The sequence below is a fragment of the Barbus barbus genome (genome assembly GCF_936440315.1).
Source record: "Barbus barbus genome assembly, chromosome: 42".
Lineage (NCBI taxonomy): Eukaryota > Metazoa > Chordata > Actinopteri > Cypriniformes > Cyprinidae > Barbus > Barbus barbus.
The window spans coordinates 15,243,469-15,269,891 of record NC_136720.1 but is presented as its reverse complement, the minus strand read 5'-3'; the positions used below and the strand labels follow the sequence as shown (position 1 = coordinate 15,269,891).

Sequence of the window (26,423 nt, the reverse complement as noted above, 5' to 3'; positions counted from 1 at the left end):
GACTAATGGGTAATTAAAGTGAAGAACATCGCAGTATTATTTGTAATGTTATGAAATTAAAGTCTTTTATTATCTGAAAAAAAAAACACAAAGAAAAACATTCAATTTGATAAAGGTATGTCTTCATTTTATTGGCCAAATGATACAACATGTGTTGCAACCAAAGACAAAATTATTAAAGAACTTAAGTCACTTTTAAGCTTTACATGTTTACGTATTTCCCAGGCGGTCATGGGAAACATTTACCACAAATTCACACTATTGATAAACATTTGAATAACACTTTCTTCAGGAGCATTTCCGCTGACAGATGTTATCAAACTGAAGATTGAGCTCTTGCATTAACAAACAAAATGTACTGAAAGCACATGTTGTAACACCCAAAAAAAAAAAATCATCTTAACCAAAGTGATCACGGTGCTGCAGAAACCGACCACTTATGAAAGAGCTGAGTGGTGTATCATGGGTATCAAAGAAAGAGCAGGCAGCTGGAGGATTAGCATTTGAACTAGCGCTCTCAGCTCTACCGCCGTCTCCTAATGCTCATTTCCACAAAGTGTGCATGCGTGTTAGTTTGTCTCCACGCTCAAGTCACGATCAGCAGTGCGGTCTGTCTCATGTGAAGGGTGGTGGCACAGCACTCTGCTGGGGTGTGGTTTTCTTGACCCATCCCGTCCCCTGACCTCTCCTCCTTTGCCTCGTTGTCTCCCTCTTTCTCTCTCGACTCAGGCCTTGATCTCTGCTGGAGGGCAGTACAGCGCTTCAGAGTTCTCTGATGACAGCTCCTCTGAAAGGGACAGAGAGATTTTAGTGTCGGGTACAGAATCTGATACACAAGGCCACATATGAAGCCTATTCCTGACCTGGCACTTTCAAATAGAAAAATCACTGATAAAATAATTTAGTATTGAATTATTGATGAGCAGCAGGCATTTGATTCATTCTCGTTCAGGCAGGATCGTGCCAAATATTGTAGGTATGACAGCAGAGCGCAAAGAGCATTTCTTCATGCAAATGAGTGGCAAAACAAGTCACTTGTCAGCTAATCGCTGAAGTAAAAGCAGTGACATCTGTCATAAGCCTTTCAAAATCTAACGACAGTGCTGGAATTCTCTTGGACTTAGTGCTTATATGGCATTGTTATATTTTCATATATTGCAAGCTTTTCTTTTGGTTAACTGATAGATAGGTATTAGACTGATAATGTATGCTTTCAGAACTTAAGTCAACATCTTTTTCAATCATGCATACATACATGCTAATAGGGCTGCATGATTTGGGCAATCAAATTGCCATTTTTCAGATAAAAAAAAAAGTTGTGATTAAAGTTTGTGATACATACATACACACATATATACACACACATATATACACACACATATATATATATATATATACATATACTAAAAATAAGAAATTACTATCGTAATGTTTAACTGTTAAATAAAAATAGGAGTATTGAAGATAATTATACTGCTACAGAAACTACTGATGAGTTTTTTTTACTTTTTTTATAGTAAAGCTGTAAATTTTCAATACTAATATTTACATGTTTGGAAAGAAGGTTGGAGCATTATGTGTTTCCAAATACATGTTTTAAGCAACCCAAGCTCAGAGTAGCATTTACTGCAAACTGTGCTGCTTAGAAAACACTGGATCATGAGCGTGTAAAAGAATGCAGTGGCATGCATATATTTAATTAAATTGCACTAAACAATAATCGCAGTTTCGGTTTTAATTTAACCACTTGTGCAGTCCTACATGCTAACTAATATATAAACTCACCAGGCAAGACACATTTCCACAGTCCGTATGTTTTCCCTACAGCTGTCTGCCACAGACGCAGAGTGCCATCCTCTGAGCCACTGGCATACAGCTCTCCATCAGGGCTAAACCGCACACAGTGTATGGGCCCGAAGTGACCCTTATATGACTCTGAAAGAGAGATAAACAATGTCAAGCATGAACAAATAAGTATATATTAATGAGGCAATCTATAATAAGCTTTTTTCAAGTTTTTTTTCATAATGCAGTTATTTACATTAAGCAACTAAATTCCTACCCATTTCCTCTTTGGTGGTGTAGTCATATTTATAAAGTTTGAAGTCATCTCCTCCAGCCACAAAAAAGTCTTTATCAGGATGCAGTGAGGCAGAGTGAATGGAAGCAGGGGCATCAACAGCCTTAATAAGATCCAAACTGAAGAAATCAAACAGAAACATTTGACATTCAGTTCTCAATACATTAAGAACATGTTTTTGTCCTAATTAGTCCTTGAGGTATTATTTTCATTATATGACAGATTGTAGCCTTCTACCTGTGGGCATTGTAGAAAGCAATGGTTCTCCCGTATGTGATGACGAGGATCTCCCCGTCAGGAATGTACTCCATGCTGCTGACAGAGGCATCAAACGACAGAGTCTTCACTGCCTCCTTTGTGTTCTTGTCCCAAAGTCTACACATGAAAGACAACACAAACTCAGAATCAGACACACATACATTTATATAGACATAGTGCTGTGATGTATACCGGTTCATACAGAATACCGGTGTTTATTTTTCTTATGATATGAATTTTTTAAATACCGCAATCTCGGTGTACATGTACATCTCAAAAAATTTGAATATCGTGAGAAACTTTTCTGTAACATTTCAAAAAGTGAAACTTTCATATATATTTTAGATTCATTACATGTAAAGTAAGACATTTCTAAAAATGTTTTGTTTTCATTTTGATGATTAGAGCTTACAGCTCATGAAAGTCAAAATCCAGTATCTCACAATATTAGAATATTTCCTAAGATCAATCAAAAAAGGATTTGCAAAGCAGAAAAGTTCAAGTTCTTTAAAGTATGTTCATTTCTGCACTCAATACTTGTTCAGGGCTCCTTTAGCACAAACTCCAGCATCAGTGAGGTGTGGCATGGAAGCGATCAGCCTGTGGCTCTGCCGAGGCACTATTGAGCATTCAGCTCGTCTGTATTGTTGGATCGACTGTTTCTCATCTTTCTCTTGAAAATATCAAATAGATTCCATATGGGGTTCAGGTCAGGCATGTTGGCTGGCCAATCAAGCACAGTAATATCATGGTCAGCAAAGCACTTGGAAGTGATTTTGGCACTGTGGGCAGGTGCTAATGTCCTGCTGGAAAAGGAAATCAGCATCTCCATAAAGCTTGTCAGCAGATGGAAGCATAAAGTGCTCCAAAATCTCCTGGTAGACGACTGCATTGACTTTGGACTTGATAAAACACAATAGACCAACACCTGCAGACGTCACGGAACCCCAAATCATCACTGACTGTGGAAACTTCACACTGGACTTCAAGCAGCTTGGATTCTGTGCCTCTCCAGTCTTCCTCCAAACTCCAGACCTTGATTTCCAAATGAAATGCAAAATTAAAATTTATCTGAAAAGAGGACTTTGGACCACTGAGCAACAGTCCAGTTCTTTTTCTCCGTAGCCCAGGTAAGATGCTTCTGACGTTGTTTCGGTTTCAGAAATGGCTTGGTAGCCCTTTTCCTGAAGACGTCTGAGCGTGGTGACTCTTGATGCACTGACTCCAGCTTCAGTCCACTCCTTGTGAAGCTCTCCCAAGTGTTTGAATCAGCTTTGCTTGACAGTATTCTCAAGCTTGCGGTCATCCCTGTTGCTTGTGCACCTTTTCCTACCCAAATTCTTCCTTCCAGTCAACTTTGCATTTAATATGCTTTGATACAGCACTCAGTAAACAGCCACACCTTTCAGTAATGACCTTCTGTGACTTACCCTCTTTGTGGAGGCTGTCAGTGATTGTCTTCTGGATCATTGCCAAGTCAGCAGTCTTCCCCATTATTGTGGTTTCAAAGAACAAGAGATACCCTGAATTTATACTGTAGAGATGGTCGTTTAATGAAACTCAAATATAAATATTCAAATATATTGAGACATTGGATTTTGACTTTCATGCGCTGTAAGCTCTAATCATCAAAATTAAAAAAAAAAAAAAAAAAATTGATATGTCTTACTTTACATGTTATGAATGTAAAATATATATGAAAGTTTCACTTTTTGAAATAAGTTACGGAAAAAGTTTCGCGATATTCTAATTTTTTGAGATGTACCTGTATGTCGTTTAAACAACGTTCGGAACGCGACACTGTTTGAGAGGGGTTTCTTTTCACTGTTGCACTGTGGTGAGGACACAGCTGCGTTACTAAGTGTGAAAGTTCCAAAACTGAAGCTGTAGAACGTGGTGACAGAAGAACTCATCCACAATATCCACACTGACCGCCACAAATATTCACCGCCCGCTGCCATCAGCTCCCTAGTCTCTCACGAGCGCAACTACAGCACTATATTCAGCAACTTCCAGACCTTTTTAGCTGCTTTTTTCCATAGAAAATACATAGTGACAAACCTAACGACTTTTCTGGATAACCTTAGCTATGGTTCAGTTGGAAGATGTCGCCAGTGCTGCACCGCGAGCACGAGGTCTGACTCTCCCGGCGCAGTGTCACCACTCTCGGCATCTGTTCTGTGCAGCGAGCGGCAGAGAAGCAGGGCATTCAGTTGGCTGTACCGCAGCAGACTCGTCAGTAAATTAGTACAAAACAGTGTTTCCAAGCACCTGTTGCTTACTGACTGTTTGGAATTATAAATCTGAGCATAGTTAGTCTGTTAATATTATGCACTTTTGCTTTTTTTTTTTTTTTATTCGTTATTCAGACGCAGGCTGCATGAGACCAACTTTTTTCGAAATTGAGATTTATAGATAATCTGATAGATAAAGCTGAATAAATAAGCTTTCCATTGATATATGGTTTGTTAGGATAGGACAATATTTGGCCAGTTGGAAATTTACAAAATATCTTCATGGAACATGATCTTTACTTAATGTCCTAATGATTTTTGGCTATTGCAATAAATATACCCTGTGCTACTTAAGACTGGTTTTGTGGTCCAGGGTCACATATAGCCAAAACCACCGCATAGCAGCTCTTTAGTGTAGATGCATGTTGATTTTATTAGACAATGTCGCGATTATAAATGAGAGTGACTCCTGGTTAACATGTAGGCTATTAATGGGTCGTGTTTAGTCAGTATTTAGTGTGGAATATTTCTACAATATTCACTCATCACGACAGTAAAATAGGGCATTTTAAGTCAATCTACTGCAGTATTTCCTCTCTCAGTCAGTAGAAATATACTGTGAAACCTGTAAAACTTTGAAAAATACCATGATATCAATTTTTGGTCATACCGTCCAGCACTAAGACATGCTAAAAAATATCAGTCTGCATTAAGGCAAAGTATCTATTGTAAAATTCAAAGACTTTCTCTGTTACCATTCTGGACACTCACCTGACAGTTTTGTCATCAGCAGCCGAGAGAATCTGTTGGTCATTGTTACACCACAGAGCTTTCTTTATGGCAGAGGTGTGGCCTGCAATCTCCTGGGGTTCTGCATTACAAAAGCCATTTAGCCTTGCATGTCATTTTATCTTTAAGCAGTTATGACTAGGAATTGGATTTTGGAAATCAAAACAAATCCAAAAAGTCACTTTCCATACCTGCTTCTGGTTTTCCGAGATCATAGATGCGCAGTACTTTATCATTCCCTCCAGTCAGGAGACAGTTACTGTCCTGTTGATTCAACATAAGCTGATAAAACATTCGCGTTTAACAAAACAACAGCCCAATTAATAGTGTTCAAAAACCAGAAATTAAGTGACATTACTGAAATGACAATTCATGCTGTGAACAAATGGTAGTACGTAGTTTGAAATATAGAGATGAAAAAATTAATCTTAACATTGTTCAGCCTTATATCGCAACATATTTCTATTTGAAATGACATGAAAGAGTTATACATTTTAAAATAAAGTATTTCCTTTCACATATAAAAATTTAGTATTTCCAAATTTAAGTACACTACTCTTTCTAAACTTTGGGGTCAGGCTGCATTTATTTGATTATAAATACAGTAAAAACATCAATATCATGAAACGTTAAAAAAAAAAAAAAAAACTCCATTCTTTTGGAATTTACTGTTAAAATTAAAAAATAACCTATTTAAATATATCTTAAGATGTAATTTACTCCGGCGGCGACAAATCTGAATTTTCAGCAGCTAATACTCTTCAGTGTCACACAATCCTTTAGAAATCATTCTAATATGCCGATTTAATGTTGTTGTAAACATCTAGCTCTATGCATCAAGTATTACCTCTGTGAAGTTCACAGATTTCACAATGTGCTTGTGCGCCAGGGTGAGGACCTCATCTCCAGAGACAGCATCCCATACCTTTCTGTCATAAAATAAATAAATAGAAAATGTAAAATAACATTTTCAACAATATTATTTCACCCATTTAATTGTGTTACTGGTTGCACTTACGCTGTAAAATCTGCTGCGGCTGTAGCTGCTTTTGTGGCTTCTTTATTCAAGGTGGCACCCCAGACAGCACCCTTGTGACCCAAGAACGTCCCAATCCAGTCCCCTGTGTCTCCCTGGCGCATCATAGGTTTGCCATCTGCAATTTTGGATCACCAAAACAAACTTTCAGATTTATTTTACAGTCAATTAACCTATAAACAGTAACTTACTTAAACACATGATATTTGTTTCTACTCTATATGCTCAATGCCTAGCAAGAAGACCAGGTTTACTGTCAAGGGTTGATTTCTAAGATTCAAGAACACACCTACCTTTACAAGCGCTAATAAGGAAATATCCATAAGGAGTTATTCCACTGAACGCCAGATCCACAACAGGTCTGGTGTGACCAGAGCAGGTGAGAGGAGTCTGTCTCATAGCCATACTCACTGGAGACCTAAAAAGATGACAGGACACATATGGAATTGAACTCAAACACAGCTAAACATGTATTGTAAAAAATCAAGGTGATGTCTAGAAACAAGGTATTTAACAGAATAGAACAGATGTGCTAGCTAACACAAGCCTGGCTAGCCAGGAAATCAGTCATTACCTTGCAAAGACAGCAAAACAACGACACACACCAGTACTTTGTGGCCAGATTACGTGTCGGGAAAGATTGTGGAGCTCAGAGCTGCACTCCCAGCTACAGTGCTGTGCCACCAGCTACACGAGGTGTGTGTGTATGCTAAACTCGAGCCCTCGCTAACGCTACAGGAACATAATGGAAGCACTAGTCTGAAAACTGGACCGTCATTTCCGGCCCGCGGCGCCACGGGATTGGTCAGAATTGTGTCACGTGGAGCGCATGCTGTGAACATGTAGTAGCCTACATATAAAATGCTTGCTAACACGTATTGTAAAATGTTTTAAGTTTATGGTGTAATATAAAAAATAAGAAAAGCTTATAACCGTGTCTATGAGAACATATGTTCAGTATTATGTGACACGAACTCAAAATGACGAGAATGTTATTAGAGGAGTGTATCAATATTATTAAATAATTATTTAATAATGACGACTGAATCAAATTTTAACCAAAAATATTTTCCTTTCATCTATCAAGTAAACGCTGGTAACACTTTACAATACGGGTATGCATTAAATAATACTTAACTAATGCACAGATAATCATGAGTTAATGTATAACTGATGAAGAACTAAACCATTTATTAATGATCACTGCATCAGCAACTAATGAACATTGTTTATGATTCATAGATTAAGTAATCAATAAATTGTTATTAGTTAGTTGTGTCAATATATTAATTCCCTAATAACATATTATATTAACCAATGATTACCACATTGTGTCGAAGCCATGTCTTTCAACTTCCAGTTGTCTACTTTAATTAATCAATAACTAATGATTGCAAAGGTATCATTATGTTATGACTTCACTTGTTGAGGCACAGACATATTAACTAAGTAATATGTCACTGTGGTTATGGATTTTGAATTAGTTAGTTGGTCATGTGCCTCAACAAGTAAAGTCATAACATAATGATACCTTTGCAAATCAATAATTAAAGCAGACAACTGGAATGCATGCTTCAACGCATTGTGGTAATTAACATATAAATTTACTTCATTAGTTAATATAATATGTTATTAGGGAATTAATACGTTATGACACATTTAACTAATAATTTATTATCTATGAATCATATAGAATGCTCATTATTAATAAATGATTTAATTCTTCATGAGTTATATATTATCTGTGCATTAATTTAGCATGAATAAATGCATATTAGTGCAACCTTACTGTAAACGTTTTGAGACACGAAGCACCCCCCCCCCGTAGGCAAGAAATACCTGTGCAGGATAAAATTATAAAGGTGCTTTGTTTGTTGTTAACACAGTGGTCACGATATGTGTAACACTCAGAGATTGTGGCAGGATATGCTTTACATACAGACATCCAGGAGGAAACAGAGTTGTTTACAAATAGATGTGCATCTATTAATCCATCATTCTTTCCCATTTCTATAGTTTTATTTATAATATATTGACACTAAATGAAACTCATGTTTGTTAAATCAATCTGAAATATTCATAATCACTGTAATGTTTGAGATTGTCATTAATCACAGGTTGTTACACTATTGTCTCTCTGAAAATCATGCTAAAGGCCATTCAAGATGAACATCTACAGTAAGCACACTGGAAAAACAGAAAAGCAAACATGAAAGCCTCTCTACCTGAGTATTATCTTAGTGACACAGAAACGCTGCCTGAAAGCTGTAGATGTAAAGCAGTGTGAGTCATATAGTACCAGCATGCACCGCGACAGTCTCTTAACACACAGGGGTGGGATCATCTGATAGCACTGAGAGGTCCGAATCACTTTAGCGAATCGGTTCGTTCGAATAGTTCCCTTGAATGAGCCGGTTCAAAAACCAATTCACTGATTTCTTTTAATCATCGCTCAAGTTAAATATTTCTGTTTACATTTTCAGTGTACAATTCTGTGCTGTTTATGACTCCACTTCAGTGACTGGAGGGGATTCACCACCATAAAATTAGTCAAATTCTGTCATTTAAGCTCGTGTTGTTTCAAACCCCTTTGACTTTTTCCTCGTTGAACACACACACAAAAATAATGACACCAAATGACATAATGACTTACCAAACACATCTTTGCATCTTTTTGGCATTGTAGTTTCATTCTGTGTTCCACGTAAGAAATTTACACAGGTTTAATCATAGAAGTTTTACATTGGACAGAACAGTCCCTACAAAACGTTCTGAGATTCGGTTCAGTTGAATCGCGGAAAAGAACCGACGGTTGATTCGCGAATCGAACAGCGTAGCGGAGGCGTAACTGTGCAGAACCTGAGCTTAAATCCGCACCCTGCTTTATTTGATCGCATTCATTGAATCTTCCCCGTCTCAGAGCAGCAGCAGCGAGCATTTACAGCAATGGCCAATTACATTCACGTCCCAGAAGGCGCGCCTGAGGTTCCTAAATTAAACGTGACTCTAGATGATCACGATTACAGAGCCGGAGCGCTGAAACTTGTCAAGACGCTGAGACCCCACTGGAAACCCTCTGAGGTCAAAATGAAGGTAATTTATTTTCTCTTCGCGCACGATTCGGGTGGTCGCACGTCGACCCTACCTGATGCAGAAAGTCAGCATTTACTGACAGCAGCTCGTTTTGACGCATTATATAATGCAGAAAGCGAAGTTAAGCGTGTTGCGCCTTCAAATCCTGAGCTGCGTCACCAGATGGACCCGTCGGCACCATGGCGCTAGCAGACACACAGCAGCCAATGCGAACTGCCAAAGCACTCATGTTGTAACACTCTCATTCATTAAAATATATTGCTCTTGCATGCATGCATGCTACAATGTATTTAATGTACCATTCTGAGAAAATTACAGCAGCAGTAAAATGCATAGGAAAACTACAAAGGGAAGAATGTGGGTGGCGGATCCTTGGGTTTTGTGCATTGTATTTTTCTATCTTATTTATTCCTTTAAACGAATTAGTGTCTGTTTTTATGTTATTACTATTTAATTAATTACTTCTTTAAGTATTCCAAAAGTGACTAGTATCGTTTTCAATTAGTAGTTAATACCTATTTATTAGATACTAATACTAATTGCAAAAATCCTAATAGTGACAAGCAGCTATGATTAACAAATTCAAAATTTTGCCTTTAAATCCTACACTGTAAAAAGTGGTAAACTGTAATTGGTACTTTAAAGGCTGTTACTACCTGATTAAATCTGTAAAACTTAGTTTTGTTGGTTTAAATGATGTATTGTTTCAGTGAGATCAAATAAAACCAGTTAATTTAAAGGTTACCGATTTATTCCGTGTATGGAACACTTCCAGCTAGTATTACAGCAGTTGTTGGTATCTATTATAATTGTACTAGTCATTAGGTGTATGTACGTAGTTTCTAAGGTGTAAGTAATAGTTACTAGTTAATAGTGTCTATTCCAGTTTTATTAGAACTTATCAGATACTAGAACCAGTTTATGAGACCTGAAGGCACCGGAAAAGGTATACAAGACATTTTTTTGAACTTTTGAATGACCATTCACTGATGCTTTGTTATAAAAATCCTGGGTTAAATATGGACAAACCCAGCGATTGGGTTGTTTTCAATCAACAATTGGGTTAAATGTTTAACCAAACCCTCTGGGTAGTAACCCGACCGCTGGGTTTTTCCATATTTTACCCAGTGCTGAGTTGTATTTAACCCAGCATTTTTTAGAGTGTAAAAATGATGTAATGTGGAATCTGGGTGGATGTCATTCACTGTTCTGAGCGATGGACAGGACAGATAAATGAAGTATGAAGAAATATTCTACCTGCATTAGGGCCTCATACAGCATTCCTCATATCTAAAATGGCTCGAAGTCAGTATTTGCATTGGACAGTCAGTGTTATGGCATTTGTTTGCTATCCAGTGAAGTTACTATAGCACTAATAGGTGTGTGATTAACCTGAGATGGGTGGAATCAAGAGAACAGTGGAGGACATCTATACACAAAGCCTAAAAATGCCTTAATGACTGAGCAAGACATTTCACAGAATTGCCTTTTTTCAAGAACAAACATATTTCACATGACTACTCATTGTTCTAGAAGTTTTCAGTCTTTCTGGACAAGCAGCACTTCATGGAGTTCCTTAGAAACGTAGCATGTACAAAGATTACGGAACCTGCATGTATTGACTATTGGCCACGGCGTTAACAATGTTCATTGTGACGGTTCAGGTTTCCGTCGCCTTGGTGTTGTTGAGAACTGTGAAGATCTGGGAATCTTTTCTTTAGTTGTGCATCAGGGGAGACACCTTGAATCAAGTTTTTCAGGTAAACTTAGTACTGGCATTGAATCGAATGACTTCTGATTGAGATAGCTGAGTGGAAATTTCCATGAGGTGATTGGTACTTGGTATCAATGATCAATGAGAAGAAATCTCACCAATATCCCAACAAAATTGGACTTCATAGAAAAAGAGATGTTCTTCAAAATATCTTAATTTGTGTTGCACAGATAAAAAAATAAAGTCATTCCGGTTTTGGAGTGACATGAAGATGAGTAAATAATGACAGGATTTTCATTTGGGGCTGAACTGTCCCTTTAAGTTACAAACAAACCACATATGAACTCACTTCCCCATTTCAATATAAACCCGCATGTCGGAAGCCTCCATCTGGATGAAAAGTCAGCAGTCTGTAATAATATTCTTGTAAACCTAGCACTTGTTTAGCCTAAGGTGCGGAACAGTGTTTCCTTGTATAAACAGAGTTGGTAGGGGTGTGTCATGTCGCTCGCATGTGGGTGCGAAACTAGATATGTATTGGGTTGTTGTCATCAACTTTGAAACAAAATTGAGTGTTCAACACGATAGACCACTCTGACGTTTGCAGAAATCAAATTCCTGACGTTCCGCCCACTGCCAGTCAATCCCAGATAATACAGATGATTGTGGCCTGGAATGCTTGGCGTCCCAAACACGCTCCATTTTTACATTAGTAGACAATGTAAATTTGTTCAGCTCTGTCACCCTCAATACATCAACATTTTTGAGTCTAAATAAACTAAAAGTAATTTAGTTGTTTTGGTTACACCGAGTTTGGTGATCAATCTTTTTTGTATATATGTAAATAAGAGCTTTCTCCTCAGCTGAGAAACAGAAAAGGAACTTGAAGCATGTGATGCTGATCTCACAAAGAGTTTTTTAATGAACATCACTAAAGGTTAACCTCAAACCATCTGAGCGTGCTGAAACCGATGACCTCTCCGCTTTTCGTCTTCCTCTTTCTGCAGTCTTTCACTGATGGCATCACGAACAAACTGATTGGCTGTTACGTCGGCGGGTCCATGCAGGACGTGGTCCTGGTTCGGGTCTATGGGTACAAGACAGAACTGTTTGTGGACCGTGAGAACGAAGTGAAGAGCTTCCGTGTCCTGCAGGCGCACCGATGTGCTCCACGCCTCTACTGCACCTTCAACAACGGCCTGTGCTATGAGTTCCTGCAGGGAGTGGCCCTGGAGCCCGAGCACATCCGCAGCCCTGCCATCTTCAGGTGAGAAACAGCATGTTCGAATCCAATCATCCTTTGTAATACTGAGCTAATTGATTCAGGACGGCGTGACGGAGATGGAGATACTGGCGCTGACCTCCAACTAGCCAGACACTTGTCACATAACCCCAAACCTTACCCAGTAATCCCTTAAGACATGAATGACGCATTGCACTCTCTCTCTCTCGCACGTTGACCCAGGCCTCCCGCCAATGCTTGTCGGGTCTCTAGACAGCTGTGAAAGAACAAGGCTACTGTGTTAGCAGGGCGATGACTAAAGTGTTGGCATTTAAATGCATTACTGTTTAAAAGTTTGGGGTAAAAAATGAATACTTTTATTCAGCAAGGATGCATTAAATTGAGCAAAATTGACAGCAAAGACATTTATATATAAAAAAGTGTTTTTCACATTGATAATAATAAGAAAGGTTTTTTTTGGAGCACCAAACCAGCACCTTAGAATGATTTCTGAAGGATCATGTGACACTGAAGACTGGAGTAATGATGCTGAAAATTCAACTTTGCCATACACAGAATATATTCTACTATAAAACAGTTTGTAGTAATATTTCTCAATACTACTGTTTTTACTATATTTTTGATCAAATAAATGCAGCCTTGGTGAGCATAAGAGGCTAATTTAAAAAATGTTTACCGATCTCAAACTTTTGAACGGTTTATATTACATACCGAAGGGAAAATGTAATCTAAACCTTAAAATAAGCCATTTTTATTTGTTTACAGGCACATTGCGAGGCAGATGGCAAAGTACCATGCCATACATGCCCACAACGGCTGGGTGCCCCAATCAGACCTCTGGCTGAAGATGAGCAAGTTCTTTTCTCTTGTTCCTACACACTTTGACGACCCTGAGAAGGACCAGAGGTGAGATTTTATTGGCAGGATTGCATTGTTTTTTTAAAGCCGTATATGGTGTAATTGTGTTTTGATGTTTTTTTAAGCAAAGCAGAACATGTAGACTAACACACCCTTTAGGTATAATGTCTCAGAAGGTGCTTTATATAAGATGACAATCTATATTAATTACTTATTTACAGAACAGTATTAACAAGTCAGTGCCAAGTACCCATGAAATATCTACTGACAAATTTTTGCAGATGCAACAAAATTTGTACATTGTCTGAAGGAAATGTGAATGCATGTATGTGCAAAACTGGGACGTGGAGTTTTTTTTTTTACCATGTTGCTGTGCGGGTTGCATGAGTGTTTGTCCAAGTCAAGTTTGAGCAAAATTAATAGTTCAGGTATGTTGGAATTTAGAGTTGGATTAGAAGTGGATTATGTTTTACGCCTTAGAGGCACCAAAAGGTATTGTGCAACAAGCGCTGACAACAAATTACACGCCTGTACAGTGTCTCTGCAGTTAGTTTACTATTTATAGATACTGGTTTTTAAGACGTTTATCTTATTGAGTGAGGCAGGTTTGTGTACAGTGTGCCTTATTTGAATCACACTGGAACACAAAAGCGTGTTTGTGTTTTCTGAGTGCAAATACGTGTCGTCTGTTTCCAGGCTGAACAGTGAGGTGCCCAGTGGCGCGTGTCTTAGAGACGAGATGATCTGGCTTCAGAAGAACCTTTCTAAACTGGGTTCCCCAGTCGTTCTGTGTCACAATGATCTGCTCTGTAAGAACATCATCTACAACCAACAGGAAGGTGAGTCCAACAAACCCCACCAGCTTCCTTCAGCCACAGCGTATGTTTCCCCAACCCCCCTGCCTAAGGTAGGCTTAAATTTAGTGTTTTCACCTCTGAAATATAGCATGGATGCCCTTTCCTAAAGGATAGTAAAATTACAATCTCATCCAATTTCATCAAGGCATCAGGAGAATCCACTGGTTTCCATAAAATGTGTTTTCTGTTCTTGAAATCGCAAGGAAATGTGTGTTTGCTTTGGGGAATATTGTTGAATGCTGTGATACTGTTTACTATCTTCATGATGTACAGACTGGCGACTGTCTGCCGCTACCTGACCCACAAGATGGAGAGTGAATGCGAGAGTGACTAAAGTCATTCCTGTTATGCACAACGTTTTCAGTTATTTCCTCTCTGCAAATACGTTTATGAAATAAGGAAGTATTTCTATTAAACACAGTATCAGACTTTCATAAATAATGCCCAGCTCACGCTAAGGCACTTCAGCTGTATTTATACAACGACAAGAAAATAACAGGAAGGAAATTTAAAGCTTCATTTGAATAAAGTAAGTCATTAGATATTTTTGAAATTTTAGTAATACAGTGTTTACTTACAACATGTAAATTAGACTAGGAGAATTACTTGTATACTAGAATTGAAAATGTATAAATATACACATTTTCATAAAATATTCTAATTGTAAATATTTTTCATTTGTAATTTTTTCTTTTTAACTTAATCATTTCTCTTTGGTTTGAGTGGATTTTGACATTTTTGTTATGTTCTCAGGTACAGTATTTTTATATAAATAAATAAAAAACAAATATTTATAAATAATATAATTTATATTTGTTATATGAATTATTTATATATATATATATATATATATATATATATATTTGGTATATATTATACTGTAGTTGTTATTTAAAAATAAATAAATACACACACACACGCGCACTAACATTATTAATTAAAATTCACCCTGTATTCACTTAAAATCATCAGCATAACAGAAATGACCCACTTCGATAAGTATGAGCATGAGAAAATGGCTGCTCCACCGCAGCAGTAATGTGAGAATGTGTAGTTCCTGTCTCTTCCGGGTTTTTTTCTGTTTTTTTTGAAGTGGCAATAACAGTCAACCTGATTAGCATCAGCAAGTATCGGTTGCCCTAAAGGTATCACTTGCCCCTAAAAACTGTTCTTGAAGCAGTAAATAATTCACAGCGATTAGAGATTGGGTCGTGGAAATCTGCTTGGAGAACAGGGTTTGGAGGCAGCTGCGACCTTGGGCACTTGTTTGTATTTTAACTTAGAGAGAGGAAGGAGAAAAAAGAGCCAAGCCACTTCCTCCAACTCGCTTTTAACACACAAACCAAGGGGTGGGAGGAAGTTTTCAAAGTAAAATGATTATGTTTTTGACATCCCTGCTCACTCGGCCCCCTCCCCTTCCCGACGAGACCTATAGAAACCAAGAATGGGAGTGTTACGCAATAGGCCAGCTCGCTGAGATCGTACTTGTCTTCTTGCATTTTGTTGACACTCAGGGAGTCAAATAAGTTTGAGAGTCCCACAGACTCGACCTGCACAGGAAGCCGCTGTGGCATTTGCATAGAGCTAGTACCTTGGGGCCTCATTGGCTGGCTAATGGACCAATGGGGATGCTGTGTGGTGGGGGTGTGCGTTTATGAGAGTTTGAGCCGTGTTTGTTCTTAATGGGGGAGGTGCCCAATGGCCTCTCTGCAGTGAAGCTGTGTGTGTTCTGTGACAGATGTGAGTTTGCCCAAATCTCTTCATCTGCTGCACAGGGCTATAGCCACTGACTGGAGGTGTTCAGTGTGTCCCGCTAGGACGCCACCGGGTCCGGTAACCACCTCACGTGTCTCTTTCTGTAGACCAACACTTCTGTCCAATTTCAATCAAACTTTTTTTTCTACACACTATAAGCTCTAGAGCACTGGGAATGCAAGGCAACGTAAAGTCAAACACACTTTAGGTGCAATAATGTTACATATAACAAACTAGGCAGTGATTACTGAATAATGCATTACACATATGTAGACTGAGAGGAGTAAGGCTTTGTATTCTGAAGTCAACACTGTCTACATCACCTGACCGATCAAGTCATTGCTTGCTAGACCACTGCTATACAGACTATGTGCCACGAGATGGCAACGTTGCCCGTTTTCTCTCCTTTAACTCCTCTGTCCTTCCAGCCCTGTGGTTTTACAGTACAGCCACCTCCGTTTTTTTAATTTTTATTAATTTTATTTTTTTGCATTTTCTAAAGCTGTAAACTCTTGTCTAACCTGACTTGTTTATCCGGGTTTTTATTTTACTCTCTCTTTACTTTTACTCTTGTGTTTCCTCCTGTAGAGCAGAAGACTGTTTACGCGAGGCGCTCTTTCTTTCACCAGTCACAAGATTTCCTGGAAAACTTGCAATAACTTTGCCCACTCGCTTAATAATTTATATTCAAGCAGGAATAATTGTTTGGTTTCAGTTGAAATATTCTCAAATAAATAAGTATAAATTTAAATAAATACACATTTTCTTTTAAAAATAAAATAAAGCAAAAGTTGCAAGTTTTCTACTTTTCTTCTTAGCAGACTCATGTAAATGGTGATTCATCAATTAGATAAACTTATTAAATTAATAACAGATAATCATAATTTTTATATCATTATTACTTTTATTATTATAAAAAAACTTTAAGCGTGTATTATGTTTTTAATTGCTTGTTTTTAATTTAAGAGTGTTGAAATATTGCACTTTCCATCAATTTCACTTACCCCTACATTTAAACCTATATAATAAATTATTGAAAAGTGTTAAAATCAAGGAAATTGATTTTGTGCTTTTTTTTTTTTAATGATACTATTAATAATGTTCATATTTGGTTGAAATTATACATGATGGGGTATAAGCATGAATGTAATGCACTTCAAAAATATTATAAAGATTGTTGCATCATAATCTGAGTGTAGCTTTTTTTGACATTATTACTAAAATGGTCCGTACCTGAGAATTTGAATTCAGAAACATTATCATTTCAAAAGTTCAAAAGTTAATTTAGTGCAACTGTTTGTCAAAAATAAAATCATTACCATTGCACGCAGATGATCAAGTCATTATTACAGGATGTGAAAACTTATTTTAAATGAAATGAAACCATCTGAAAAAGTTTCATTTTTCAAAGGGACCCTAATTGAAGAATCACCTAAATATAACATGCAGTTTTTTCCACATGCATGGTATAAGTGCATGAAATCTGTCCCCATGTCTTGTTCACTTTGTCATTTGTTTATTCTTTTTTGTCTTGCACCAGAATGCAAATCCTTACTCCTTTTCCCAGATGTGATTTAATAAGTCATTTAAATGGCAGATAATGGCCATGTAGTGTTGGTTTGCTAATAAAGGCAATAGATTGTTACAGTAAAAAAGAACAAGGGTTATTAAGAAGGCAATGCCCATGAGCTTTTCTAAACAAATTGCTATTTGTTTCCCCTCCTGCAGGAAATGTCAAATTCATTGACTACGAATATGCTGGGTACAATTATCAAGCCTTTGACATTGGGAATCACTTCAATGAATTTGCAGGTAATGCGATACGAACACAAATTAAGCTATTGTGTAGAAGAGAAAATAACCTGCTTAACCAGGTTACGTGTGGCCTTCTTGTGATTGACAGGTCTGAATGAGGTGGACTATACCCTGTATCCTGGGCGAGAGCGCCAGTTGCAGTGGCTCCGGGTCTATCTGGAGGCCTACAAGGAGCACAAATCACAGGGCACACAGGTCTCCAACACTGAAGTGGAGGTGCTGTATGTGCAAGTCAACCGCTTCGCCTTGGTGAGTCGAAACTGGATTCATCCGCCACAGTCTGAAAGCATTTTACAAAGTGAACTGGAACATCGTGAGCAGTTTAACTATTTAGCAGGTAGATCGTCTGCAGTAGAGCGACTCTTGAAGTGGAGACAAAGGTATGAATAGTGATTGCAAGATGTCAGGGAAGGAGCCTTGACATCCTGCCCATCTTTGCAAGCATCTAATGAGAGGACCTCTGGGTGTTTGTGTGCGTTCGCAAGTCATTCTTTGATATACTTCGGGGAGGAAAACTGATTTAATATCCGGTGTACTCTCGCTGTTCAGTCTTTTGTGACCAATAGATGTGTTAGCAGGGCAGACATTTTTTGATTCTGTCAGGGGAAGAAGAAAAAAAAAAATCAACCTCTGGCTTTCAGTTATGGTGAACAAAACTGTGGGAGGCTCTGTTTTCTCCCCTGTCCTTGAGAGGCGCTAAAACGAATGCCAGAGGAATGTCATAGTGTGAGGCTTAATGAATGTGATTTGTTGCCTTCATTTTGGATTCCTTTTTCTGCGGCCTTAATTGAAAGCCAGAGAAAACTAAATAGTGCTGAATTTTTTTTATACTGTATTGAGCATATTCTGAAATAGTAATAAGTAAGTGTCATGTTAATGCACTAACCTGCCATAAACAGATTAAGATAATATCATGGTTTCTAGAAATCTTTGTTAACAAATTTTTATTAAATTTTCTTGCTGAAACAGCAGTACAAACAAAAAACAACTGTGCAAATTCAGAACCACCCCAACCCACAGTAAAATAATTTTCACATGGATTCCAGAAAAGATGACACAACATCAAACGCTGAATGACACAAACTTATAGTTTCCACACTAGATCCATGCACGCGAGAAGTTGAGAGTTCCATCGAGACAATGTCCAACAAATACACAGTCCAGGTTCGTCCGTCCATTGTGTGAGGAGGACTCCAAGAGTGAGAGCAGCTAACAGTAAACATCTTTGTTGGACGGACAAGGTGAAGCCTGTCCGTGTACCGCAGCAGTTTAAAGATGAAAACCCGTGGTTTAGCGCGATCTGAGGAGAGCCACTTCAATCTCTTTGCCCGCCAGAGACGGGAGCCACGTCGGTAGCGATCTTTTCAAAAAGCCCATAGGGTCGTTCTTTTCGGAACCTTCAGCCAATCCAACCAGACGCAGATTGCTGCGCCTATTGCGATCCTGTAAGTCCACAACCTGTTGCTCGAGCGCGGCTACTCGTCTATCGTGATCTGCAAAAACTTTCTTTTGTTCTTTCATCTCCCCTGTAAGAAGATCCAGTTTAGAGCATAGCGACTGAACAACAGACATGTGAGAAGCGAATTCGGTCCACATCGCCGTCAACTCGGTTCTTAGAATGTCCTCAAAGTGTGTAACAGTGTTCACCATCTTGTTCATCATATCGCTCGCGGTCGGTGGCTTGGCTTTCTTTTTAATCAGAGAAACCAACGGAGACAACTCCTGCTGTTTCCAATAGTATGCCATCAGTGAAAGTATTATTAATGAATAAAACTTAAAATAAAAAAATAAATAAAAAAAAACTGCAAAAAGGGGCCAAACGTATGGAGCTCTACTCAAGTGCGACTAGGTTCATGAGCACGTCACGTGACTCTAGTTTCTAGAAATCTAAGGCAGCTGGAAAATTATAATTAATTTTTTTATTTATATGCTTTTTACACCACTTTCACTGGTCAGTATGTAAAATACAAATTAATACTTTTATTCAGCAAGGATGCATAAAAGTGATCAAAAGTGACATTAAAGACTTTCTATTTATCAAAATGTTTCCACAAAAATATGTTTTCAACATTTTAATAATAAGAAATGTTTCTTGAGCACCAAAACAGTATATTAGAATGATTTCTGAAGGATCATGTGACACTGAAGACTGGAGTAATCGCTGCCGAAAATACAGTTTTAATATCACAGGAGTGAATTACATTATATAATTATTATTTAATGTTATAGTATACAATATATTGAAATAGAATACAGTAATTTTAAATTAAAATAATAATATTTCACAAAAGTATCTTTGATTAAATAAATGCAGCCTTTTTTAAAAAAAATTTGAAAGTTTGACCAAACCCAAACTTTTGAACAGTAGTGTATATAAAATAATAATTGAATTGAGTTTATTTAACCAATATTTTCAAATAATATCTATACATTCTAAGGACTTGTCATTTTAGAAAGATGTGTGGGTGTGTGGCGCCCATTGAAGCTCTGCTTTATTATGTCACCCTGATGTTTGCACACCATCATCACATGCCTAAGCCAGGAGACATGGAGTTTTATAAAAGATGGTCTGAATATACTCAGAGATTGTGTCTGAGGGGGTTCGGGACCCTTGACTCTGGCAGAGGCAAACATTTATTCTGTGCAGTTGAGCGAAAAACACAGAGGATAGAGACTTTATTATAGGCCAGCAAACCCGTGATCTTTACTCACATGATGGCAGGAGTGATTCAGTCTCATCAGAGGGCTTTTATATAAATGCCACATTTTATAAGCTTTTACTTCACTGTCAGTGATCCAGAATCAACACAAATAACTTCCATGCAGTTATCTTTTTTCCGTTTTTTAATGGGTCCACTAAAAGGAAGCCGTCTTTGAAAGCCTTTTAGAAAGGCATGGGTCAAATGTTTCCAAGCAACAATACAGCATACAATCTGTCACAGTTAACTCCACTGTCACGGTGAATCTCACAAAGCCTGTCAGGAATATGTCTTAGTCCTGTTTTATGCTGAAATCAAAATAGAAAATAAAGAAAATTAGTGTTTATTAAATGAACACTGTTTTTGGGAACATTAAGATTATTACACTTAAACATCCACCATTTCTTCTCAGTTATGTAAGGCAAATCTAATTTTCATTAATGTAATGGGAGGTTTGTATAATATAAATTATATATTTATAGTTCATTTGAAATATTAATACATTAAGTTAGTATTTGCTGTACTGAATTAATTTGTTTATTAATTACAAAGATCTTCCAGGTACTGAACGCTTCTCTTTCTTAAAGCTAAATATTCATGTCATATTCATATGACTCGGTGTTATTTTTATGTACTATTATAGTATTTATTCATACTTTGAAATATCTTTTATTTTTATATTTTCAGTTTTCGTTAATTTTAGTTGAAGTTTGTTACATTTTATGCATTATTGTCATTTTTATTACAATGTTTTAAATATTTTTATTTAGCTTTAATTTATTTTATTTCAGTTTTAGTAATTTTCGTATTTATTTTTTAAAGTTTTTATAATGATATTTAATATTTAAATGTATTTTATATTTATTTTATAAAATTGATCTTATATTTCATATTTATATTTTATTTCAGCTTAATTTTAATTAATTAAAAAATTATAAATCTTATTTAACAATGAAAACACTAATGTGAATATAATTATAGTTACATTATAATTGTTTTTTCTTTTGATTTTGGGATACAATATGATTTTTTTTTAAATATATATATATTTACTCCTCAATACCCTGATATCTTCCTCTGTGAAGAAGTAAATAAAAATGTAAAGCTATCCTCATTTTTCCTCATGGTCTTTGGTTTTTGTTCTCCTCAGGCATCTCATTTCCTTTGGGGACTGTGGGCATTGATCCAAGCTCAGTACTCCACCATTGACTTTGACTTCTTGGGGTAAGTTTTCACTTTTCAACAACAACATCAATATAATCAAGATTTCAACTATCTATTCTCATTTTTGGCCACCAAATTTGCTTCTGCAGATATGCAGTTCTCCGTTTCAGCCAGTACTTCAAGATGAAACCAGAGGTAACGTCACTGCACCTTCCAGAATAATCTCTCAGGACTTGGCTTGCGCTACTCCAGAGAAGGGCTCCCCCGGGTGGACACAAAAACTAGCTGGAGACCTCTTCAGTTTGTAGACTGAACACTGCACTTACTTGTCTGAACACATCATTTTAGATAAGCCCCAAATCACCTCTGAACTCAATGCTGGTTTAGCGTTGTTGAAAACCAAGCACCTAAGCCCTCCTCCTTGCTTTTATGTGGCGGTCAAGAGAGAGGCTCACCCCAGTGCCCTATAGACCATTTTCAAGGAAGGGAAATTGCAAACAACTCATATTATATGGCTTAATCTTGAGCCTCGACTTGCCAATGTATGTGAAGAGCTAGCCCTGGAGAATCTTAAATTAAGAAAAGCTCCCCATATACCGATCCTCCAAGAACAGGGAACCTCTGGCACCAACAGTTATTATCTGAAGACAGAGAGGAGGGCCGATGGGTCTGTTTTCAGCGACTAACTATCATCCTAAAGGTCATTCCTGCTTGTTTACACAACTTTTAATGGGAGAAATCAGTGTACTGTAAGATAATATGGGGTTTAGTCACTGCATGGATAGTCACTGATTCTGTCTAAATGGTAAACTTTGGGCCTGTCTGTTCCTATGAGGGTTGTTCCTGACACAGCTGTGTTAAGATGTGTAATTCAGGGACCAATAGAAGCTTCGTTGTTCGTTTCTGACAGACGATTCCTCCCCATCCTGTCACTGTGAACCACTGTATAGCGCATTCATAGAGTTTCTCATTGTTTTCTCAGCGTGGTGCTTGGAGAAGGTAGACGCACAGTAGCCGTGGCTACAACGAGCCGGTAGCTAATCTGAAGCCCACACCAAAGTGCTGATATTTCTTGCTTGTACATTATGCACAGTGTATTTTTTCACAGTAGAAATAACATGTGGTAATATTTACATTTTGAACAGTGGTTTTTGTACTTATTTAAATGGCACTGTTAAAGAGGTCACTCTTGAGACGAGTTGTTTTTCTGGGCGGTATCGGTGAGCTTTTTGTAATGGATGTATTTCCTGGAAGCCTTAACGATGGTATCGCCTGCTGGATGCACTAAAGCTTTTGTATTTGTAACCCATGTCCACATAGCTAAATTACAGGCCTTTTTGCACAAACTGACTGCTTAAAGAACAAAAAAAGAAATTAAGACTAGGTTTAACTGTACATGGTGGGAGTAGAGATTTTGGTAATGATTTATATTGCAGGATCCCTGTTACTAAATTGAACTGCTAGAGTAAAAACAACTTATATGTGACCAAGTCACTCTACACAGTAATGGTGTAGTAGTTTATTAATATTACTCAGAACCAAGGTCAGAAATTAATCTCGGACTAGTGGCAAAAATGCCAGAAATTGACAAAAATACCCTTGAAATTTGAAATGTACGGGCAAATAATGTCCTTGTGGTAAAATATATATATGTATATATCATTTTTTTTAATATCTGTTACACCGCTGTTCAAAAGTTTGGAGTCAATGAGATTTTATTTATTTATTTTTGAAATAAATTAATATTTTTATTCAGTTCTTTTCTTTTTATTCATCAAAAAATCCTGAAGTAAAAGTACCCACACTGGTTTAATGTTATTAATAAGAAATGTTTTTTGAGCAACAAAGATCATGTGACACTGAAGACTGGAGTAATGGCTGCTGAAAATTCAACTTCGCCATGCAATGAATAAATAACATTTTAAAATGCATTAAAATTGAAAACAGTTATTTTGTATTGTATAAACTGCAATCATGTTTTTGATCAAATAATTGCAGCCTCGGTGAGATTAAGAGACTTCTTTTAAAAATACTAGAAAATCTTACTAACCCCAAACTTTTGAACATTTGATTTATTTTTATTTTTTGTTGAGGCTGATCTAGTTTTGTGTTTAGACACCATAGCGACAAATTGATTCATTTAAATTATTTGACATAAAATATCTTAGAGAGCAAGAATAGCCATCACAAATATAAAAAATGCCTCTGAAATCAATTCCACTTTGTTTCTGATACTGCTCAGTACATATGAGCAATGTATTATAAAATGTGACCAAGATTTTTTATTTTTTTCCTCCAAGTTTTCTGGTGCAAACCTCAGCTCTGAGACTTGTCTTCGCACCGCCTGGCTACCTTCATTTACCTCAGTTTCCTGTGTCAGTTTGCCTATACTACAAACAACCATATACAATTCTGTAAATACTAGCAACTGTGAATTTCTGGTTGTTTTATTGTATTTTAATGTATGCTTCTTTTTCTATGCCAGTTCTTTTATAACTGTCAAGCTTGCACCTTGATCACGTTTTTGAACTGTCAAAGACCACATGGAATGCTACATTTTACTTTTTTTTTTTCATTTTTTACACTAGAAATTATCATCAAACAATAATAGTGGGACATTTTTCTCTTTTAACAGTCTGTGAAGATTAACAGATTTCTTTGCACTCTTTAGCATTTGTATAAAACCATAATTTATGGGTGGTTCCAACTTTCAGTCAATGAAGTGCTTCTGGTGAAAATAAAATGTACAGGACTGCCTCATGCAAGCATCTACTGGCAGTTTTTAGCGTAGCTGTATATGTACAACTGTAATCAAACTGCAAAAGAAAATCTTTGCTTATTAAACTATATCTGTTGTCAATAACTAAACAGAGATATTCTTTTTCTAAGAAGAACTGTTAAGTAGATTTAATAATAATCCGGGGATGAAATGCATTGTGTTGCATTGTAGATTCTGTATCAAACCGTTAGAAAATAAATAAAATTAAACAAATTATATTTGCCCCATTTTCTTGTCTTGATTTCTTATTTTGCTTAAGAGAAAGAGATTGTGTCATGAAAAATAATATTTTTACCTACTTGAGCTGTAATATGTGCATACAGAGCTTAATATGTTTAACCCTCTTTTTGACCCGGAGAAGATTGTCTTTTTTCTGAAAAAGCTAGTTAATGCTATTGCATTTGACTAAAACATATTGACTTTGCTTGCAGGATATAACAACCCCCCGAAAAAAAGTTTTATTTTCTTTTTTTTCTGTACTGGTGCTTAGGGTAAAAAATGATAGGCCAAAAAAAAAAAAACCGCTTCTAAATTTCTCATGATCTAATTTTTTATCAGCTTGTTTTTTAGTTTTTTTCCATTAGGACTGGTTGGAACTGGCTGGTCCTAGGCCTTATTGATCTGAGCTTATGCACTTCAGTGTTTGAGAGAAAGTATTTACAAATAATGTTTTTTTTCTCTTAAAAACTGAAGTGCATAAGCTCAGTCCTACAACCAATCAGTTCCAAAGGAAATGCAAAAGCTGTGCTAATTGAAAGAAAACAAGTCGACAAAAAGATACAATTCAAGAATTGGTTATAATATAGCATAATGAGAGATTCACAAGCAATGTTTAAAAGGTTGGTCATTTTGGACTGGGAATACCAAATTAGGTAAAGAATTTTCAGCAAAGCACAATGGTTAAAACTGTGAAGTTACATTGAGTAATAAATTAAACCACCATTTTTTGTTCACACAAGTAGTTAACGGCAGTGAATGGGAAAAAAAAGCATGCCTGCATTTTATGCTACAGAGTGTTTTAGAAAAAAATAATTATAACGGCGCTCCAGTTCAGACTGTAATTGAATTAGTTCCAGTCCCTCCAGCGACTTCCACCAAGAGCTCTGCATTAATTACCAAATTCAATATCTGTATTCACGCATCAACTTATTTCCATTTTACAAAGGTCAAATTACAAACACTTGTCTGAAATAATTACAAGTGCCGAGTCGCAAACATATTGACATATTTGGACAATTCTTGTGCCTCATTTATATACAATAATATGAGCTAAAACAATAAGCCTAAAAGTTTGTTCTCTTCATATTTTCATCATTTACAGCAAGATGGATCAAACAAAAAGCCCATGCACACTGCACGCATCTATTTATGCCTCTGCTTTTTTCCACAACAGGTGGTAGACATGGAATAAATGACTTAAAAAGCTTAAAAGCAGCTGAAGGCAGAACGGACCAGACAAAGCTCACATTTACAGCATCTCTTTTAACACACCGCAGGAGGGTATAATAAAGCAATACGCAGTTATGGGAGCGTGTCTCATAGAGACAAGGTCATGATAATACGGATTGAGGAATAAAGATGTAAAAGCCGCTGGGTTTGTGAGCCACAAACAATGTGCAGCGGTCAGGGCGTTCATTCATCTTGATTAGATGTGCCAACCTAATTACAAGCAGAGGAAACAGTAATTAGCACAAGTCTCACCTCGTTAATCACAAAAGACTTCTTCAGTCTATTTTTATCTGATTAATGGCTCTTTAAACATGGGGGGGGGGGGGGGATATTTATATTTGGGGTAATTGTACTCAGCTTGCTCGATCTACTTTTATTTCACTGTAACCTCGTTAATTTTCATTGTTTAATGGAAGCTCTTGTCGTAGCTAATTTGTGTATCTTCACAATGAGATGACTGTAATAGGCTGCCAGGCTGATATGATGTTTTTGAGGGTATTAATAAAGACTTTGTTTATGGCTTGCAACATTTGTATATACACATCAAAAGAGGGCTGTGTGTCAATGCGAAATCATATTGTGTGGATTCATGACTACTGA

The 26,423-nt window shown here is 36.9% G+C and overlaps 2 protein-coding genes across 5 annotated transcripts; one reads left to right on the top strand and one right to left on the bottom strand.

The window, feature by feature from the left end:
• Nucleotides 1-42: 42 nt before the first annotated feature.
• On the bottom strand, nt 43-9,686 carry LOC306861322 (serine-threonine kinase receptor-associated protein-like). 3 transcript variants are annotated; one of them, XM_079403527.1, is made up of 10 exons: nt 6,972-7,194; nt 6,691-6,815; nt 6,380-6,515; nt 6,209-6,290; nt 5,553-5,625; nt 5,344-5,443; nt 2,318-2,455; nt 2,063-2,199; nt 1,786-1,935; nt 43-787 (listed from the first exon to the last, which is right to left on the bottom strand). In XM_079403527.1, the coding sequence occupies exons 2-10, from the start codon at nt 6,800-6,802 to the stop codon at nt 726-728; spliced, it is 990 nt and encodes a 329-aa protein (XP_079259653.1). In that variant the 5' UTR covers nt 6,803-6,815; nt 6,972-7,194; the 3' UTR covers nt 43-725. The 3 variants fall into 3 exon arrangements, with proteins under 3 accessions (XP_079259653.1, XP_079259652.1, XP_079259654.1); XM_079403526.1 differs by lacking the exon at nt 6,972-7,194 and adding an exon at nt 9,051-9,686 and having other exon boundaries at nt 45-787; XM_079403528.1 differs by lacking the exon at nt 6,972-7,194 and adding an exon at nt 8,623-8,683 and having other exon boundaries at nt 45-787.
• LOC306861321 (ethanolamine kinase 1-like) lies at nt 9,344-24,600 on the top strand (the record flags this gene model as incomplete). Of its 2 annotated transcripts, XR_013783466.1 has the most annotated exons (9): nt 9,344-9,490; nt 12,212-12,471; nt 13,213-13,353; nt 14,002-14,144; nt 15,901-15,995; nt 17,646-17,729; nt 17,821-17,981; nt 21,582-21,655; nt 21,745-24,600. XR_013783466.1 is itself a non-coding variant. In XM_079403525.1 (8 exons), the coding sequence occupies 8 exons, from the start codon at nt 9,344-9,346 to the stop codon at nt 21,815-21,817; spliced, it is 1,083 nt and encodes a 360-aa protein (XP_079259651.1). In that variant the 3' UTR covers nt 21,818-24,600. The 2 variants fall into 2 exon arrangements, 1 of the variants encoding a protein (XP_079259651.1); XM_079403525.1 differs by lacking the exon at nt 15,901-15,995.
• Nucleotides 24,601-26,423: the final 1,823 nt, after the last annotated feature.